General features: G+C 40.6%; 1 protein-coding gene across 1 annotated transcript; it reads right to left on the reverse strand.

Annotated features, from left to right (window-relative positions):
* Positions 1–17,657: 17,657 nt before the first annotated feature.
* On the reverse strand, positions 17,658–19,353 carry LOC120061577 (methyltransferase-like protein 7A). Its single transcript, XM_039011488.1, has 2 exons — positions 18,773–19,353; positions 17,658–18,056 (listed from the first exon to the last, which is right to left on the reverse strand). Exons 1-2 carry the CDS (start codon positions 19,265–19,267, stop codon positions 17,823–17,825), a joined length of 729 nt encoding a protein of 242 aa, XP_038867416.1. The 5' UTR covers positions 19,268–19,353; the 3' UTR covers positions 17,658–17,822.
* Between the last annotated feature and the right edge of the window lie 1,345 nt (positions 19,354–20,698).

Consider the following 20,698-nt stretch of genomic DNA (forward strand, 5'->3'; position numbering starts at 1 on the left):
CAGGACAGGTCAAAGTAAAATGGACAATCACAACTTGTCCAGGAGTTTCACCCCATTGGCATGATCAGTGCTTTGAAGTTTGTATCCCTCAATTTGACAAGCTGATCATTGCGAAAAAGGAAACACTTCTGCATTTCCTGCATAAAGTTGGGTAGCTGATATCCAGAGCTTAAATTTAAATTTCAGGCCATTTCTTCTCCCTAAAAAAAGGTATGGTAGCTTTTTGAGATGCATACCCAGGGACTGGGAGGGAGCGCACTCAGCACAGCCTCAGAAGCGCACATACAGTGCCTTCGGGAAAGTATTCAGACCCCCTGACTTTTTTCACATTTTGTTTCAGCCTTATTCTAAAATGGTTTAAATAAAATATTTTTCCTCAGCAATCTTCACACACTACCCCATAATGACAAAGTGAAAACATGTTTTTAGAAGTTTTTGCAAATGTATTACATAAACAGATACCTTATTTACATAAGTATTCAGACCCTTTGCTATGAGACTTAAATGAGTTTAGGTGCATCCTGTTTCCATTGATCATCCTTGATGTTTCTATAACTTGATTGGAGTCCACCTGTGGTAAATTCAATTGATTGGACATGATTTGGAAAGGAACACACCTGTCTATATAAGGTCACACAGTTGACGGTGCATGTCAGAGCAAAAACCAAGCCATGATGTCGAAGGAATTGTCCGTTGAGCTCCGAGACAGGATTGTGTCGAGGCACAAATCTGGGGAAGGGTACCAAATAATTACTGCAGCATTTAAGGTCCCCAAGAACACAGTGGCCTCTATCATTCTTAAATTGAAAAAGTTGGGAACCACAAGACTCTTCCTAGAGCTGGCCGCAAGGTAAAACAGAGCAATCGGGGGAGAAGGTCCTTGGTCAGGGAGGTGACCAAGAACCTGATGGTCCCTCTGACAGAGCTCCAGAGTTCCTCTTAAGATAGGAGAACCATCCAGAAGGACAACCATCTCTGCAGCACTCCACCAATCAGGCCTTTATGGTAGAGTTGCCAGATGGAAGCCACTCCTCAGTAAAAGGCACATGACGGTCTGAGTCTTTAGCAGGCTATGAGAAACAAGATTGAACTCTGGCCTGAATGCCAAGCGTCATGTCTGGAGAAAACCTGGCACCATCCCTACGGTGAAGCATGGTGGTGGCAGCATTATGCTGTGGGGATGTTTTTCACCGGCAGGGACTGGGAGACTGCTCCGTTCATCTTTCCCTCAACTGATTAAAGTACAGTGATCCTTGATGAAAACCTGCTCCAGAGTGCTCAGGACATCTGACTGGGGCGAAGGTTCACCTTCCAACGGGACAATGACATTACATTTTAGTAATTTAGCAAACATTCTTATCCAGAGTGACTTACAGGCACGATTAGGGATAAGTGCCTTGCTCAAGATCACGTCAACAGATTTTTCACCTAGTCGGCTCGTGTATTAGAACCAGCGACTTTTCAGTTACAGGCCCAACGCTCTTAACTGCTAGGATACCTGCCCCCCCCCAAGCATCTCAATCCAACAGACACAGTCCATGGTCCGAATGTTGATTCCACAGCTCGAGAGGTTTGGAGAAACATGTTCTATACTAGTTACATCATTATGGTCCTTATGACAGGAAATTTGACTGTGATTCTTTTGTAAACATTGTACCTTTTGATTAATGTTGTACTTTCTTTCAGCCCAACATCTGAGACAGACACAACTTACATCTTCATTACTGGAACAGTTCCCTTGCCTCAGGATTCAGAGGGTGAAAGTATTACATTTTCATTTAAAAACTCACTGCATTATTTATCATGCATGAGTTCTGCTATTTCCACTGAAATGGAGCCCTTGAAGGAGTAATACTTTTTGAGTGTTATTTGTTGTTACTGAGCGGTTTAATTGATTCAAATAGACGCGTAATGATATTAGGCCACAGATGGTCTACAGTTTTTCACACATCAGTTGCAATTTTGTTGATATGCACAAGTCACTATATTTAGGGAAAGACACAACTTACTATATTTAGGGAAAGAGGGATTTCCCAAGTAAAATGTTACATGGCATGAAATACCTTTTGCCCATAAGAGTCAGATGTGTCTCATAAAGAAGACAGCTATCCAGAGGGCTTAGTGGATACGTGAAAACGGGTCCAAGACTATGGGGTAAATTCCAATCACAGTTGCTGAATATTCCAGGCATGGTGGGTCAGAATTCAATATATGATTTAATTATAATTTATATTCTTGTACCAGTTTCATTGATGTACAAAATAATTTGCATTCCAGCTTAGATTTTGCCATTGAAAGTGCTACCTTTCAATCTACCCTTCTAATCTAAATGATAAACAAATTCATAGATTTGTTTGCATCTACCTGTTCTCCAGATTTTGATTCACTCAACTTTGGATGTTCAACAAAGCTGACCGAAAACAGTTTTCCCCCGAGAAGATACTGCGTCTGGCTCGCAAGGATATTCATGCCGAGAACCTGCTGTCAGAGCTGGAGGCAGATGTGATTACTGCAGGTGCATATTGAAATAAAAGTGCTATCTCAAATGTTCATCCACCTTGATCCATTTTTATTCTCCCCCAGATAAAAAAAGGCGACATGGCCCGATGCTGCTACCAATGCTGCTCCCATTACCAATGTACTGAGTTGGGAGGAAGAATGTCTGCTCAACCATCCTCGAAGCCAGAAAGTCATTTCTTGACTTGCAGCCTAACTATAGATGTGAATATTGAGTACGTCTTAAACTGTAAACTACGGACAAAGTGGCAGAGACTCAACACCATGCAGATTAACATCCTGCACAGTGATGGACTTGTGAGTATAGCATGTTCTGAACAATAGGAAAGGTCACATTTTGTGTGTGCACATCTGCACATGGTTGAGCTTGCCATATTCTCTAATAGACAGGTCAGAACCAACATGGCTGAATACCTCTGGCGGACGGCAAGGAGACCCGACCCATCTGGAGGTGCAATTGTAGAGGGACCTTGGACTGGTGCTAAAGTATGCACCGGACAGACGGCGATGAAAATTAGTTGTTCGGTTGTGTTCATTTTGTAATGATATCTCCTCCCATTCAATAAATACATGTTATTTTACCTAGAAATTGTATTTCTTTACTGATGTGATTTTTTTTTTATGGTGGTACAAAATATATGTTTAATAGTTGAATGAACCTTAGGATAATTTTAAAAAGGCAATTTCATATTTGTAGATTCTCACCATTGTCATAGTAGCTGGATATTGTGGTTTAAGGTAATACATATGGATTGATTTGCCGTGAACATTGTTACTGTGAGATGCATGTGCGCAGCATCAGTAATATTGAGAGGTTATATTTTGGTTTGATATAATTTATGAGGATGTCAGCAACAAGACGTCTTATTCAGGTCAGATTCTAGTTGCATATGAACGTTTTAGACATCTCCTAAAAGATTTTTTAAAAACTTTCAAAATCTGACCATCATACGACATCAGGAAAATATGTCATTGATGTCTTGACAACCGACCTGTGCCCGTTGGGAAGACAGACTAGAGATGTAGCCTATAGCCTAAATTATAAGCGTAGGCTATGCATATTAGCCGATAAGCCTAACATTGAGTTTATGAATTAACACTGCAGTGAATATATCCAGTCAATTTCAAATCAAACTTTGTCACGTGCCGAATACAACCTTATCTTGAACTGCTTTACTTACAAGCCCTTAAACAACAATGCAGTTCAAGAAAGAGTTATGAAAATATTTACCAAATAAACTAAAGTAATTAAAAAAAAAAAGTAATTCAATAACAAGGCTATATACGGTACCAGTACCGAGTCCATGTACAGGTTAGTCGAGGTAATTTGATCATGTAGGTAGGGGTAAAGTGACTATGCATAGCTAAGTGAAAGTGACTATGCAAATGTTATTGGTCACATACACATGGTTAGCAGATGTGAATGCGAGTGTAGCAAAATGCTTGTGCTTCTAGTTCTGACAATGCAGTACTATCTAACAAGTAACCTAACAAATTCACAACTACCTTATACACACAAATGTAAAGGGATGAATATGAATAAGAATATGTACAGGGGGTACCGGTACCGAGTCGATGTGCGGGGGTACAGGTTAGTCGAGGTCATTTAATCATGTAGGTAGGGGTAAAGTGACTATGCATAGGTAATAAACAGCGAGTAGCAGCATTGTAAAAAACAAATGGGGGGTGTCAATGTAAGTTGTCCGGTGGCCATTTGATTAATTGTTCAGCAGTCTTATGGCTTGGGGGTAGAAGCTGTTGAGGAGCCTTTTGGTCCTAGACTTGGTGCTCCGGTACCGCTTGCCGTGCGGTAGCAGAGAGAACAGTAGATGACTTGGCTGACTGGAGTCTTTGACAATTTTTGGGGCTTTCCTCTGACACTGCCTAGTATATAGGTCCTGGATGGCAGGAAGCTTGGCCCCAGTGATGTACTGGGCCGTACACACTACCCTCTGTAGCGCCTTATGATCAGATGCCGAGCAGTTGCCATACCAGGGCGTGATGCAACCGGTCAGGATGCTCTCGATGGTGCAGCTGTAGAACTTTTTAAGGATCTGGGGACCCATGCCAAATCATTTAAAAGTTTCCTGAGGGGCAAAAGATGCCCTCTTCACGACTGTCTTGGTGTGTTTGGACCATGATAGTTAGTTGGTGATGTGGACACCAAGGAACTTGAATCTCTCAACCTGCTCCACTTCAGCCCTGTCGATGAGAATGGGGGCGTGCTCGGTCCTCCTTTTCCTATAGTCCACAATCATCTCCTTTGTCTTGATCATGTTGAGGGAATGGTTGTTGTCCTGGCACCACACGGCCAGGTCTCTGACCTCCTCCCTATAGGCTGTCTTGTCATTGTCGGTGACACTACTACTGTTCTGTCATCGGCAAACTTAATGATGGTGTTGGAGTTGTGCCTGGCCGTGCAGTCATGACTGAACAGGGAGTACAGGAGGGGACTGAGCACGCACCTGAGGTGCCCCCATGTTGAGGATCAGCGTAGCGGATGTGTTGTTACCTACCCTTACCACCTGGGGGGCGGCCCGTCAGGAAGTCCAGGATCCAGTTGCAGAGGGAGGTGTATAGTCCCAGGGTCCTTAGCTTAGTGATGAGCTTTGAGGGCACTATGGTGTTGAACGCTGAGCTGTAATCAATGAATAGCATTCTCACATAGGTGTTCCTTTTGTCCAGGTGGGAAAGGGCAGTGTGGAATGCAATAGAGATTGCATCATCTGAGGATCTGTTGGGGAGGTATGCAAATTGGAGTGGGTCTAGGGATAATGGTGTTGATGTGACCTGCCTTTCAAAGCACTTCATGGCTACAGACGTGAGTGCTATGGGTCGGTAGTCATTTTAGGCAGGTTACCTTCGTGTTCTTGGGCACAGGGACTATGGTGGTCTGCTTGAAACATGTTGGTATTACAGACTCAGACAAGGAGAGGTTGAAAATGGCAGTGAAGACACTTGCCAGTTGGTCAGCGCATGCGCGGAGTACACATCCTGGTAATCCGTCTTGCCCTGCGGCCTTGTGAATGTTGACCTGTTTTAAGGTCTTACATCGGCTGCGGATAGCGTGATCACAGTCATCCGGAACAGCTGATGCTCTCATTCATGTTTCAGTGTTACTTGCCTCGAAGGGAGCATAGAAGTAATTTAGCTCGTCTGGTAGGCTCGTGTCACTGGGCAACTCTCAGCTGTGCTTCCCTTTGTAGTCTGTAATAGTTTGCAAGCCCTGACACATCCGACGAGCGTCGGAGCCGGTGTAGTACGATTCGATCTTAGTCCTGTATTGACGCTTTGCCTGTTTGATAGTTTGTCGGAGGGCATAGCGGGATTTCTTATTAGCTTCGGGGTTAGAGTCCCGCTCCTTGAAAGCGGCAGCTCTACTCTTTAGCTCAGTGAGGATGTTGCCTGTAATCCATGGCTTCTGGTTGGGGTATGTACACAGTCACTGTGGTGACGACGTCATCGATGCACTTGTTGATGAAGCCAGTGACTGATGTGGTGTACTCCTCAATGGCATTGGAAGAATCCTGGAACATATTCCAGTCTGTGCTAGCAAAACAGTACTGTAGCTTAGCATTTGCTTCATCTGACCACTTAAAGGGGCTGTGATATTTTGGTTAAAAGGCTCAAAATAAGAAAATGTTGTTATTCAATATACCATATTAGTTACTTCTTACTAGTAATACATTTATTGTTTTAGAAACATTACAAAGCATGTTCATCAGTTTTTTGTATCTTTATATATATATAAAAAATTTTTTTATCTACCTGCCACAGTAGCTGGTGGGCCAAAAAGTGAATGCTATGCCATGATGTGCAGTTTGATCATGAAAGTGACCCGCGGGACCTCAACGTGTCTGAGCTGGATCTTTATTCCACATTTTGTTGTGTTACAGCCAGAATTTAAAAAAGTGTTAAATATTTCTCTCACACATCTACACACAATACCCCATAATGACAAAGTTACATTTATTCTTCATAAATTGTTGCTAATTTATTGAAATTCTTAAATATCTAATTTATAGATTCTACCATGTTAGAATTACCTTTGGCAGCGATTACTCCTGTGAATTTTTCTAGGTAAGTCTCTAAGAGCTTTACAAACCTGGATTGTACAATATCTGCACATTATTCTTTTCAAAATTCTTCAAGCTCTGTCAAGTTGATTGTTGATCATTGCTAGACAGCCATTTTCAAGTCTTGCCATAGATTTTCAAGCCGATTTAAGTCAAAACTGTAACTAGGCCACCCAGGAACATTCAATGTTGTCTTGTTGAGCAATTCCAGTGTGTATATGGCCTTGTGTTTTAGGTTATTGTCCTGTTGAAAGGTGAAGGTCTCCCAGTGTCTGTTGGAAAGCAGACTGAACCAGGTTTTTTCTACAGGGCTTGACATTAACTTTTTTAGCCACTTGTCAAGTTGGACCCCTAGTAAAAAAAATCCTGTAGTATTCCAATAAAAAAAAATATTACAATCCAATAGAAAATTCGATCAGATTTTGGAACCTAACCCTGTAGGATTTTATCCTATAGGATAGAATCAATCTTATAGGACCTATCCTATAGGACTGGTTCCAAAATCTGATAGGGTTTTCTATTGGATTCTTGTATTGGAATCCAATAGGATTAAATCCTATAGGATAGAATCCCATAAGAGTCCTATAGGACTGGTTCTGGTGGTGTGTTGAAGAGCTTGAGAACCTCAGGGAATTATCACTTGTGTGAGTAGGCAAAAAGATGGAGATTGTGCTCTGGAGAGACATGGGAGAAAGACTGTTCCTCAGTTTTTTAAATATTTGTTTTATTTCGTTTTTATTTCACCTTTATTTAACCAGGTAGGCTAGTTGAGAACAAGTTCTCATTTGCAACTGCGACCTGGCCAAGATAAAGCATAGCAATTCGACACATACAACAACACAGAGTTACACATGGAATAAACAAAACATACAGTCAATAATACAGTAGAAAAGTAAGTCTATATACAATGTGAGCAAATGAGGTGAGAAGGGAGGTAAAGGCAAAAAAAGGCCATGGTGGCGAGGTAAATACAATATAGCAAGTAAAACACTGGAATGGTAGATTTGCAGTGGAAGAATGTGCAAAGTAGAAATAGAAATAATGGGGTGCAAAGGAGCAAAATAAATAAATAAATAAATACAGTAGGGGAAGAGGTAGTTGTTTGGGCTAAATTAGATAGGCTATGTACAGGTGCAGTAATCTGTGAGCTGCTCTGGCAGCTGTTGCTTAAAGCTAGTGAGGGAGATAAGTGTTTCCAGCTTCAGAGATTTTTGCAGTTCGTTCCAGTCATTGGCAGCAGAGAACTGGAAGGAAAGACGACCAAAGGAGGAATTGGCTTTGGGGGTTACCAGTGAGATATACCTGCTGGAGCGCGTTCTACGAGGGGGTGCTGCTATGGTGACCAGTGAGCTGAGATAAGGTGGGGCTTTACCTAGCAGAGACTTGTAGATAACCTGTAGCCAGTGGGTTTGGCTACGGGTATGAAGCGAGGGCCAACCAACGAGAGCGTACAGGTCGCAATGGTGGGTAGTGTATGGGGCTTTGGTGACAAAGCAGATGGCACTGTGATAGACTGCATCCTGTTTGTTGAGTAGAGTGTTGGAGGCTATTTTATAGATGACATCACCGAAGTCGAGGATCGGTAGGATGGTCAGTTTTACGAGGGTATGTTTGGCAGCATGAGTGAAGGATGCTTTGTTGCGATATAGGAAGCCGATTCTAGATTTAATTTTGGATTGGAGATGCTTAATGTGAGTCTGGAAGGAGAGTTTACAGTCTAACTAGACACCTAGGTATTTGTAGTTGTCCACATATTCTAAGTTTACTGTTCTTTAATCTTGATTTCAGTTTAACATAAAATGTACAGTTTCTGTGCCATATAAATCTGTGAAATTGTCCAATAAAGCTACATATTAGATTATTTTATATTTGCACTAATTTCCTGTACGTGGACAGTATGTATTACTACATTACAGAACCTCACGTTTTGACCACATCAAACTGAGTGTAATTACACATCCTGTTTATACTAACATCACTAATATGAGGTAAACATTTATAGTAATCACAATGACACAAAATTGATTAAAACAGATCAATATAATTGTTTTTTTTACTGTTGATTTTGACATACACCCTGGCAGTCTTAGGACTTAGAATTCTACAATAATCTTTAAACTCAAATGGCAATGAAAATTCAGGGTGCTCTCTGTAAAAAAAGTTGCGGTCTCACACCAATACATGGATTTGAGAGTCAAAGTATCACTCAAATAACAGCCAGCTCTTGTCACTGTTGATATCCTATGGCGGGTCGTGATTCAATTACAAAACACCTGATTTGTTTCCTTCCCCGTTTCGGCAGCCTCACAAAACTTCCATCCGACATTCTAGAATGTATGTAGATGACTGTCTTTAGCAAATTCTCTTCTAACCAGTGATATACAGTGCCTTCATAAAGTATTCACACATCTTGACTTTTTCCACATTTTGTTGCGTTACAGCTTGAATTTAAAATGGATTAAATTGAGATTTTGTGTCACTGGCCTACACACAATACCCCATAACGTCAAAGTGCATTAATATATATATATATTTTTTTTATTCGTTCAAATCAATAACAAATTCAAATCTGAAATGCCTTGAGTCAATAAGTATTCAACCCCTTTTGTTATGGCAAGCCTAAATCATTTCAGAATTAAAAATGTGTTTAAAAAGTCACAAGTTGCATGGACTCACTTTGTATGCAATAATAGCGTTTAACATGACTACCTCATCTCTGTACCCCACACATATATTTATCTGTAAGCAGTGAATTTCAAACACAGATTCAATCACAAAGAACAGGGAGGTTTTCCAGTGCCTCGCTAAGGGCACCCATTTATTTTATTTCATTTAACAAAGCAAGTCAGTTAAGAACAAATACTTATTTACAATGACGTCCTACCTATTGATAGATGGATAAAAAAAAAAGCAGACATTGAATATCCCTTTGAGCATGGTGAATTATTAATTACACTTTGGATGGAGTATCAATACACCCAGTAACACAACGATACAGGCGTTCATCCTAACTCAGCTGTTGGAGAGAAAGGAAACCGCTCACGGTTTTCACCATGAGGCCAATGGTGATTTTAAACCTGTTACAGAGTTTAATAGCTGTGATAGGAGAAAACTGAGGATGGATCAACAACATTGCAGTTACTCCACAATACTAACCTAATTGACAGAGTGAAAAGGAAGCCTGAACAGAATAAAAATATTCCAAAACTTGCATCCTGTTTGCAACAAGGCAGTAAAGTAATACTGCAAAAAAATGTGTGAAAGCAGTTAACTTTTCCTGAATTCAAAGTGTTATGTTTGGGGCAAATCCAATACAACACATTACTGAGTGGTGGCTGGATCATGTTATGAGTATGCTTGTAATCGTTAAGGACTGGGGAGTTTTTCAGGATAAAAAATAAACGTAATGGAGCTAATCACAGGCAAAATCCTAGAGGAAAACATGGTTCAGTCTGTTTTCCACCAGACACAGGGAGATGAATTCACCTTTCAGCAGGACAATAACCTAAAGCACATGGCCAAATCTACACTGGAGTTGCTTACCAAGAAGACAGTTCCTGAGTGGCCGAGTTACAGTTTTGACTTAAATCGTCTTGAAAATCTATGGCAAGATTTGAAAATGGTTGTCTAGCAATGATCATCAACCAATTTGACAGAGCTTGAAGAATTTTGAAAAGAATAATGGGCAAATATCATTCAATCCAGGTGTGCAAAGCTCTTAGAGACTTACCCAGAAAGACTCACAGCTGCAATAGCTGCCAAGGGGTGTGAATACTTATGTAAATAGCATATTTCTGTATTTACAGAAATATGTGGCAACAGTTTGGGGAGGCCCTTTCCCATTTCAGCATGACAATGCCCCAGTGCACAAAGTGACGTCCATACTGAAATGGTTTGTCGATCGGTGTGGAAGAACTTGATTGGCCTGCACAGACCAATGACCTCAACACCATCGAACACTTTTGGGATGAATTGGTACGCTGACTGCAAGCTAATCACCCAACATCAGTGCCTGACCTCACTAATGCTCTTGAGGCTGAATGGAAGCAAGTCCCCGCAGCAATGTTCCAACATCTAGTGGAAAGCCTTCCCAGAAGAGTGGACAGGCTGTTATAGTAGCAAAGGGGGGTCCAACTCCATATTAATATCCACGATTTTGGAATGAGATGTTCGACGAGCATGTGTCCACATACTTTTGGTACTGTAGTGTATTTAGTAATAAACAAACAAACAGTGACTCAAAAACAAGATACAAATGGCAACAACTTAGCTAACGTAAACTCACCCCATTCCGTACAAATGTGCGCAACCGCAACATTCAAACGAGGCTACAAAGAAAACTAATGGGACTGTAGCGACTGTGTTGACTTCAAAATCTGGGGTGTGAACAACGTTTCTATTCAAGCATTGATCGACATGGTAATGGCTCTATAGTAGTGGAGAAAAGTTGAAAAAAACTGACCCTCCGTTACATCGTGACGGGTCATGCCGTAACGTACATAAAGCAACTATTTCTGTCTTACAATCTCTCTCCACCAGGTGAAGCACTTCTCTCATCGTTTAAAAACAAGAAAAATGGACAGTGACGGGGTAAGGGGGATACCTAGTCATTTTTTTGCGTCATCACTGCATGCGATCATCATTCTCAAAGCCGCTGTTTATTTCAAAGATCACTTTAGCACCGCCCTAAAAACCCGATTCAAATTCGACACAAACCTTCAAATAGGTATGCAATGACACATTATATAAACTCTTTATAGTGTTTTATTTACATTTTAGAGGCGATAAGGTGATAAGTTGGAGAGATCGAGAAGAAAAAAGGTATTTTCCCACACAACATCTCTCCTCACTATCAGGCATTAGTTTCGCTTCCCCACCCGCCATTTTTAAAAAGACCCGACGGTGCTCATTGCCTTCTTGAATTATGCAGAAACGGGCAGCGTTTAGGTCATGTCATTTATTTCGTTGGAAACGGTAGAAAGTGTGCTTTTCAAAATGGTGTTGACATTACAGTTGATCTGGAAGTATTATGTTTTTGGGGCGCTAAAATAAGGTCAATTGTACGGACCAAGGCGATGTACAAAAGTGAGTGAGTTTACGTTAGAAAGCTAGGCAGCTGATAGGCTAAATGTGGCTAGCAGTAGTTTCTCTGCTAGCATAAAAACAAGTGCAGAAAATGCTGCACAATAACAAAATATGACTAAAACATTGACAACTTTGTTGGGAAACATTACGAAACAAATAATGTACTCATAGTTCTTGCTTCACAAACAGTGAAGGATAAAACAGTTAGAATAATAATGTTAGCTGAACTTGGTAGTTAATTAACACTGCAAGCCTAGCTATGACATCATCAGTCACTCTTAAAGGGACAGGCTTTCTTAAAGAAGAATAAAACAAAAATTCATATAGAACGGTTGTCTCCAATTAACACAATTTTTATTAAATGTTGTTGTATTGTACTGGAACTTATGACAACAAACTATACTTTTGGGGTTCAATTAAGAAAAAAGTTCTGATAGGATTCTGACTGTGGTGACACAATCCTACAAGATTTATCAAAAACCAATCAGATTACTTTTGATTTCCAATTGGAAAAAATAGTCAAATCGGATTCAGATAGAGGTGATACAAAATCATATAGGATTTTGAGAATCCTATAGGGTCTAATACGATTACTTTGGATTCCAAATAGGAAAAAAGTAGTCAATAAGATTCTGATGCAGGTGACAAAATCCTATAGGACTTTGTGTCACCTCTATCAGAATCCTATTGGTTACTTTTTTCCTATTGGAAATAAAAAATGAATCATATTAGATCTTATAGGATTCTCGCAGTCACCTCTATAGGATTGTGAGAATCTTATAGGATTCTATTGGAAAAAAACACAAATCCTATAGGATTTTGACTAGGGACTGACTTTTTACTTTTTATGTCACTTGTCCAAAAAAATAATGGTCTGTAACATTAAAAAGGTGACTAAAAGTTGTGTTGTATGATGCAAGGAATCATTTCACAAAATAACCATTATTATCACTGGTATTGACAATGTAAGGCCTCTATTCTCTGATCCGTTGTAAACTTGAGCAAGGCATTTAACCCTCCACAAAGTAAAATACTGCATTAATGGGCTAATGTATAAAACACATGAGGTCCGTCAACCCTCCATCTGGAGAGCTACTGGGTGTGTAGGCTTTTTATATAACCATGCTCAAACACACCAGATCCAGCTTATCAAGGTCCTGTTGAGTAGCTGATTTTTACTACAATGTGGTGTGTTTGAGCAGGAATGGAGAAAAAAAGACTTCACACCCAATATGGCCACTCTGCAACATTACAATTACAACCAAATACTTATGTCTTTATAACGTAATTCCATCATTGAATGAACCCGGGATCAAATGGCTAAGGTGGGCAAGGTAACTAAGACGTTTATCTATTTGTAAGGTTAAAATATTCAGTGTGTAGGGGAGATCTTGACAGCACACATTTTTTTTCACTTTGTCAGAATTACATGGCTAGTATTGAAGAGGAGAATCCTAGCCAATTTTGATTCCTTGAGAGACAGTTTTTACAACCGTAGTATGCAGCATTGGTTTCATCAACTACGCACCCATATCAACTGCGTGTTGGCCATTTGCAGTTATACAACAGTGCCGTTTGAAAGTTATTTTAGGACATGGGACATGGCAATGACATTAATGCATGCTAATAGCTAAATGTTTAACTAGCGAGATAATCAGCCAAACTATACAATATGTTTTGAATTGGCAATCTAGTTAGTCTGTTGTAGGCTATACCATTATTTTACCTGCTGCGTAAATGTCTCTCTCTCTTCCCCTCTGGCAATGGCCCACTGGAACACACGCAGGTGATGCATACACCATGACTTTTCCAGGATTTTCATTGCTGACACAAAATTTGCAGCAACACTTTACTTGACACCCAGCATCATAAGTTATAACATGTCATAGATTGCCATTCTCATCGACAGGGCTGTAGTGGAGCAGGTTGAGAGTTTCAAGTTCCTTGGTGTCCACATCACCAAAACTAACATGGTCCAAGCACACCAAGACAGTCGTGAAGAGGGCACGACAAAACCTATTCCCCCTCAGGAGAGTAAAAGGATTTTGCATGGGTCCTCAGATCCTCAAAAGGTTTTACAGCTGCACCATCGAGAGTATCCTGACCGGTTGCATCACTGCCTGGTATGGCAACTGCTTGGCCTCCGACCGCAAGGCACTACAGAGGGTAGTGCGTTCGGCCCAGTACATCACCGGGGCCAAGCTTCCTGCCATCCAGGACCTCTTTACCAGGCGGTGTCAGAGGAAGGCCCTAAAAATTGTCAAAGACTACAGCCACCCTAGTGATAGACTGTTCTCTCTGCTACCGCATGGCAAGCGGTACCGGAGCGCCACGTCTAGGTCCAAGAGGCTCCTAAATAGCTTCTACCCCCAAGCCATAAGACTCCTGAACAGCTAATCAAATGGCTACCCAGACTATTTGTATTGCCCCCCCAGAACGCTGCTGCTACTTTTGGTTATTACCTATGCATAGTCACTTTAATACCTCTACCTACATGTACATATTACCTCAATTACCTCGACACCGGTGCCCCCGCACACTGACATTGACACTGTACCGGTACCCCCTTTATATAGCCCCGCTATTGTTATTTACTGCTACTCTTTAATCATTTGTTATTCTTATCTCTTACTTTTTATTATTTATTTTTTTAGGTATTTTATTAAAACTGCATTGTCGTTTAAGGGCTTGTAAGTAAGCATTTCACTGTAAGGTCTACACCTGTTGTATTCGGAGTATGTGACAAATAAAATGTGATTTGATGACAGCTGACATAACAGGTCATATTACTGTCATGACACATATTTACATCTGTTGTGGCATATTTTCCGTTATTTTATCACTGGTTATGACCCCTACATAAGAATGTAAAAACCCACAAAACCTACCATGGTAGTTATTTTATGGCTGGTTATGACACCTACATAAGTGTCAAAACCCACAAAAACTACCACACAAGGCACAACATTCCATTGCACCATAGCCTACGTGTCAACTGTATGTTTATGTTGTATAGGTATTTTTTTAACTGACCATATTAAATTATCATCATTGTAATTGCACACACATTGATGTCAGACATGCACCTACCCCAATGCTCTGTTGCGGATGACTGGGCTGAATGCAGGAGTAGATTTCAGGAGCAGGACAGGACACCCTCTTTTTGACTGATATAATGGCATGTACGTGATAGGCCTATCTGGCTTATATGATTATGATGGTCATAATGCTTCTTCACAGTGTCAAAGTGTATTTTCTTAGTCCAAGTAAAGTGACACAGGATGGTCATAATACTTCATGACAGTGTTATAAAGTTATTTAAAATATGATGAAAAAAACATGACTGTAAATAATTAATTACAACAAAGGATATTGGAAACAAACCTTCAAAACGAAAGAAAATTCTTGGCAAGGAAAAAAATTATTAGAATAAATGTGGGTTGACACTCTTATTTAGGTGTCATAACCAGCCCTAAAATTACTCAATATATATTACAACAGGTGTAAATATATGGGTCATGACAGTGTTATGACAGGTTATGCTAGCTATTATGACAAGGTTATGATGTTATAACATGTTATGACACAGGGTGTCAAGTAAAGTGTTACCAAATTTGCTATAACTGGGAAAATCACCACAAGCAATAATTATCAACAAATTTGCAAACGCATCTCGCGGCTGCATGATTGAAAGACCACTTGTGCCTGTCAATGCAGTCTCCAGAGATTGGGAAGACAGTGAGCAACACATCCAGAGGACACTTTAATCCAATTCTGATCAGGGTAGCCTAATTGTTTTATATTGTCCATTCAGACAACTAAAATCTATAGTCTGCTTGTCCACTTGTCCTGAGCAAGCAGACAAGCATTAATGTTGTGGCCCTGCTCAAGCATTTTGCCTGTACTTAATTCTATTGTATATTTTCATCTTAAAGAACTCCCTAGTCCTTGTCGATGACAAGGATCCCATAATATGATGCAGCCACCATCATGCTTGAAAATATGAAGTGAAGCTTTGTATTTAGGACAAAGTTAATTTATTTTGCCACATTTTCTGCAGTTTTACTTTAGTGCCTTATTGCAAACAGGATGCATGTTTTGGAATATTTTTATTCTGTACAAGCTTCCTTTTCAATCTGTCATTTAGGTTAGTATTGTGGAGTAATTACAATGTTGTTGATCCATCCTCAGTCTTCCATCACAGCCATAAAACTCTAACTGTTTTAAAGTCACCGTTGGCCTCATGGTGAAATCCCTGAGTGGTTTCCTTCCTCTCTGGCAACTGAGTTAGGAAGGACGCTGTAGTGACTGGGCGTATTAATACACCATCAAAAGTGTAATTGATGGGCCTCCTGAGTGGCGTAGTAGTCTAATGCACTGCATCGCAGTGCTAGCTGTGCCACTAGAGATCCTGGTTTGAGTCCAGGCTCTGTCGCAGCCAGCCGCGACCGGGAGACCCATGGTGCGGCGCACAATCGGCCCAACGTTGTCCGGGTTAGGGGAGAGTTTGGCTGGTAGGGATGTCCTTGTCCCACTACGCTCTAGTGACTCCTGTGGCAGGCTGGATGCATGCATGCTGACACGGTGTACAGTGTTTTCCTCTGACACAATGGTGTGGCAGGCTTCCAGGTTAAGTGGGCAGTGCGGCTTGGTTTGGTTGTGTTTCAGCTCTTGACCTTTTCCTCTCCCGAGTCCGTATGCGAGATGCAGTGATGAGATACTAATTACCAATTGGGAAAAATGACTAATTAAATGAAAGTGTAATTCATAACTCCACCACGCTCAAAGGGATATTCAGTGTCTGCTTTTATATTCTACTTATTGACTCAAGACATTTCAGCTTTTCATTTTTAATTAATGTGAACAAATTTCAAAAAACAATTCCACTTTGACATTATGGGGTATTATGTGTAGGCCAGTGGCACAAAATCTCAATTTAATCCATTTTAAATTCAGACTAACACAACAAAATGTGGAAAAAGTCAAGGGGTGTAAATACTTTATGAAAGCACTGTAATGCCAGGAGGAATTGAGGAAACGCCAGACTAAACTATGGGAGAATCTCAAATGCATACTCCTCACATCCTTTCTCCGCTCTCCTCAAAACCTGTTGGAGGAGAAGGTTTGAGTGGCGGGACATCTGGCTTTCTCATCCAATGGATTTTGAGAAGGAAGAGAGGAGAAAGGACTTGAGTATCCAATTGAGATTCTCCCTATAGAACATGTCTCAGACCCAGAGTTTATCTGATCAGGTGGTGGCCTACTGGTTAGAGTTTATATCCACTAGATGACAGCGGTCCTCTTCTCCTAGCATTCTGAGCCTCCACTCTCCCTAAAGAAAAAACAGCTTGTTGCTCCATTTGGTTACACAGAGGTGATCTCTTCAGATTAATACACACTCCCTGTATATGCCATTTTAAGTAGCTTTTTTGAATAACACGTTTTAAGAAAAGTACTCAAAATAACACTTGGTGGTATGCTGCTGGCTTTCCTCTGAAGCTAAACAAGGTTGGACTGGTTGTTCTCTGGATGGGAGACCAGTTGCTGCTGGAAGTGGTGTTGGAGGGCAAGTAGGAGGCACTCTATCCTCTGGTCTAAAATAAATATCCCAGGGCAGCGATTAGGGACATTGCCCGGTGTAGGGTGCGGTCTTTTGGATGGGACGTTAAACAGTTGTCCTGACTCCCATGGCACTTATCGTAAGAGTAGTGATGTTAACCCCAGTGTCCTGGCTAAATTCCCAATCTGACCGTCATGGCCATCTAATCATACCTAGCTTCCAATTAGATCATTCATCCCCATAGCTATTCCCCAAGTTAAATAAGAACGTGTTCTGAGTCAACTTACCTGGTAAAATAAGGGTTATAAAATTACACTGAATACATAAGTGTCAACAATTACTTTCAAACAGTTGCTGGGATAGGCCTAAGACCAGAGATTTTTATCAAACTTTACTGTAAAGAAAAGAGAAACCCGCACTCTTGCTTATGACGTATTATATTAAAGCCTGCATAGGAACAAGTGATACAAACAAGAGCACTGTGCGGGTTTATTTTTTCTTTAAACTGTCATCACATTATTCCCACACACTTGCAACGAGATAACTCAGATGTTCAAGTGCTTTTTAGATTTTTTAGTCAAACTTTACTTGACAGCATAGCCTATAATATGTGGTTTGATCATGAAGTTGAGTGGTGCCTCGATGTGCCTCAGTTTGAGCTCAGAGAACCCAGCAGTCTCCAGATGTTTCCATGTCGCCCTGACTACTTCACATCCATCCCCAAAGTAGTACCATATCGGCTGGAAGACGTGCTGGAAGAAATATGTCCAAGAAGATGGGTCTGCCACTACATGCTCCAAAAAGTACAGCGCACCACCCTGTTGGACATTGACAACAACAAGTTACCAGTAGTTAAAAAGCATTTTGTTCCAACCTTCAGTCCATACCACTGTTAGTAGAAAAATGCATTGTCAGTATGTAGATAGTAACTGACTATTTAGTTGAAACTTATAAACATGACAGTCTTCTAAAACTAGCCGCAGCAGGGCATTTATGTTTAGTGATTCAAGTGCCTGCACAGTGGTGTATTCATTACCCACTAGCTTGTGTTCCTGATGATTCAATCGAACTAAGTTGAATTAGTTAGTGTAGCTATATTGCATACGTTTGGTGCCTGCTATAGCTTGTTGCAACTTCCCAGCTATAGCCTAATGGCACACATACACAATCCATTAATGGCACACATACACAATCCATGTATTAAATTGTCTCAATGCTTAAAAATCCTTTGAACCTGTCTCCTCCCCTTCATCTACGCTGATTGAAGTGGATTTAACAAGTGACATCAATAAGGGATCATAGCTTTCATCTAGATTCACATGGTCAGTCTGTCATGGAAAGAGCAGGTGTTCCTAATGTTTTGTATACTCAGTGTATAATCTGTTGACAAAATGCCAGCAGCGCGTTACTGACATTTCTCTGAAAAACATAATTTAACTATGCTGAAGGGTTATATATACCATGGCCAATATTTTCTATTTGAGAATGGATAAGCGCTCAAATGTTTACACTCTAAATATGAAAATCAATTTACAAGCCTCAATATGCGATGCGCTTCCTGCAATGTTCGCCGTATGTCGTTGACAGAACACAGCACCAGCGTGCAGACGACAACGTCCACCGAGTCATCTTTCACTGCCCCCATGTCCTCTCCGAAAGCGACCACAAATCTTTCAAATGTTAGGTGATCATTGACAGCCAGACTTTTTTGTAGATACTTCTCGAAGTGAGGATTGGGGTCGGTGCAAATCACCTTGCAACCAGACGGGTAGAATTCAAAGTTAGCCCCGCTTCCGCAACCAATCTCCAAAATGCGAAGCGGGCCATTGCCTTTGGTGAACTCTGAGAGATTGCTGAAAAGATCCTTCTTTTTGTCGTTCATTTTCTTGTTGTAGGTGAAAGATATCTTGTAAATTAGAAATGGAAAGAAACGCTTGTAGATGCCATATATGCCAACCACTTCCATTAATTGTAGTGGCAACGTTACTACCTTGAAAATAAACGTAAAGAAATTCATTAAAAAAGTCATTTTGCGTTTGTTGAGCTGCAGAAATTGATACGGTCGAAATAATGTTTTGTTTCAAGCTCTTCGTCTTATTCTGTGTATTTTTTTATGACAGTTGGCAACCAATTTTAAAGTGCATTACCGCCACCAACTGGACTGGAGTGTGGACCAGAGACATGGAGGCACAGCTATGCAATGTGGAAGGGAGGGGTAAGAGTCTTTAAACTGTCATTCTTGTTTTATTTTTTCATGAATGTGTATGTTTGATGTTATGTTTGGCCTATGCCATGCCTCTCACCATATCGCAGTGCATTTTCTTGTACGTAAAGTAAATATCTGTGAAAATCAGACAATGAAGAAATATCTAATTTAGTGGAGAGCCTCATTCTGGTCCAAGTATGATAATTAGGGTCCTCACAGAATCCAGGCATTAAAAAATATTAAAACATGTATCACCTTAGTAAGGAATCAACTAATGTATTGAAAATGTATTAGTTTGCCCAAATGTATCATAAGACATGAACAAAATGTATCAGTGATACAACGAGACTTTCCCAGTCTTCTGGTAGATAGATTTACATTTAAGTCATTTAGCAGACACTCTTATCCAGAGCGACTTACAAGTACATACATTCATACTTTTTTTGTACTGGCCCCCCGTGGGAATCGAACCCACAACCCTGGCGTTGCAAGCGCCATGCTCTACCAACTGAGCCACACGGGGCCTAGATGGAAAGTCTTTCCTAAAAACATACTCAATTACATGTTCACTACAAAGAAGCTTATACTTTCCTGGCAGAATGATTTCATTGTTGCATGTTGCGTTTATATTTTTGTTCAGTATATTTCAGTGCCAGAAATATGGGAGGGAAAGGGAGTGATTGTTATTAGATTTGAGGAGTAATGGTGTTGAAGAGCCATGATTAACTGAACTGCTGGGAAAATCTTCAGGGAATATAGGTTTTAATTATGTATTATGTTTACTTAGGGAGATGAAAATATTGGGTAGGATTTAGACCTTACACATCCCCTTAATGTTCAAGGTCCCTGAGCGTGACATGTAATGTTATTGCACAACTCTTATTTAACACAGTTAGTTATATTTCACTTATCACTTTTCACTATTGCCCGTTCCCAAATGAGTAAATCTACTGTGTCCCCATGTCCCCAATGTCCTCCTTATTTGTTCATAAAGGTCAGTGCATGTGGCAGAAATTCATTTTGTACCTGACCAGTTTGCACAGGGGGAGTCTGTAGCGCTTCCTGGATGGCAGAAGCACAAACTCTGAGTTGAGCACATGGGAGGGGTGCTCTGATATTTGTTTGCCGTCCACAGCATGTTTGTGTGGTCGCTGTCCAGAAAGGTTTTGATGGTCAGCTTGACAATTATTTTTTAGGCAGTTTTCAGCAGACTTGACACCCTGGCTATTGCCTGTACTGTGGCACTGTTGTACC

Source organism: Salvelinus namaycush, chromosome 2 (genome assembly GCF_016432855.1).
Source record: "Salvelinus namaycush isolate Seneca chromosome 2, SaNama_1.0, whole genome shotgun sequence".
NCBI classification, from domain to species: domain Eukaryota; kingdom Metazoa; phylum Chordata; class Actinopteri; order Salmoniformes; family Salmonidae; genus Salvelinus; species Salvelinus namaycush.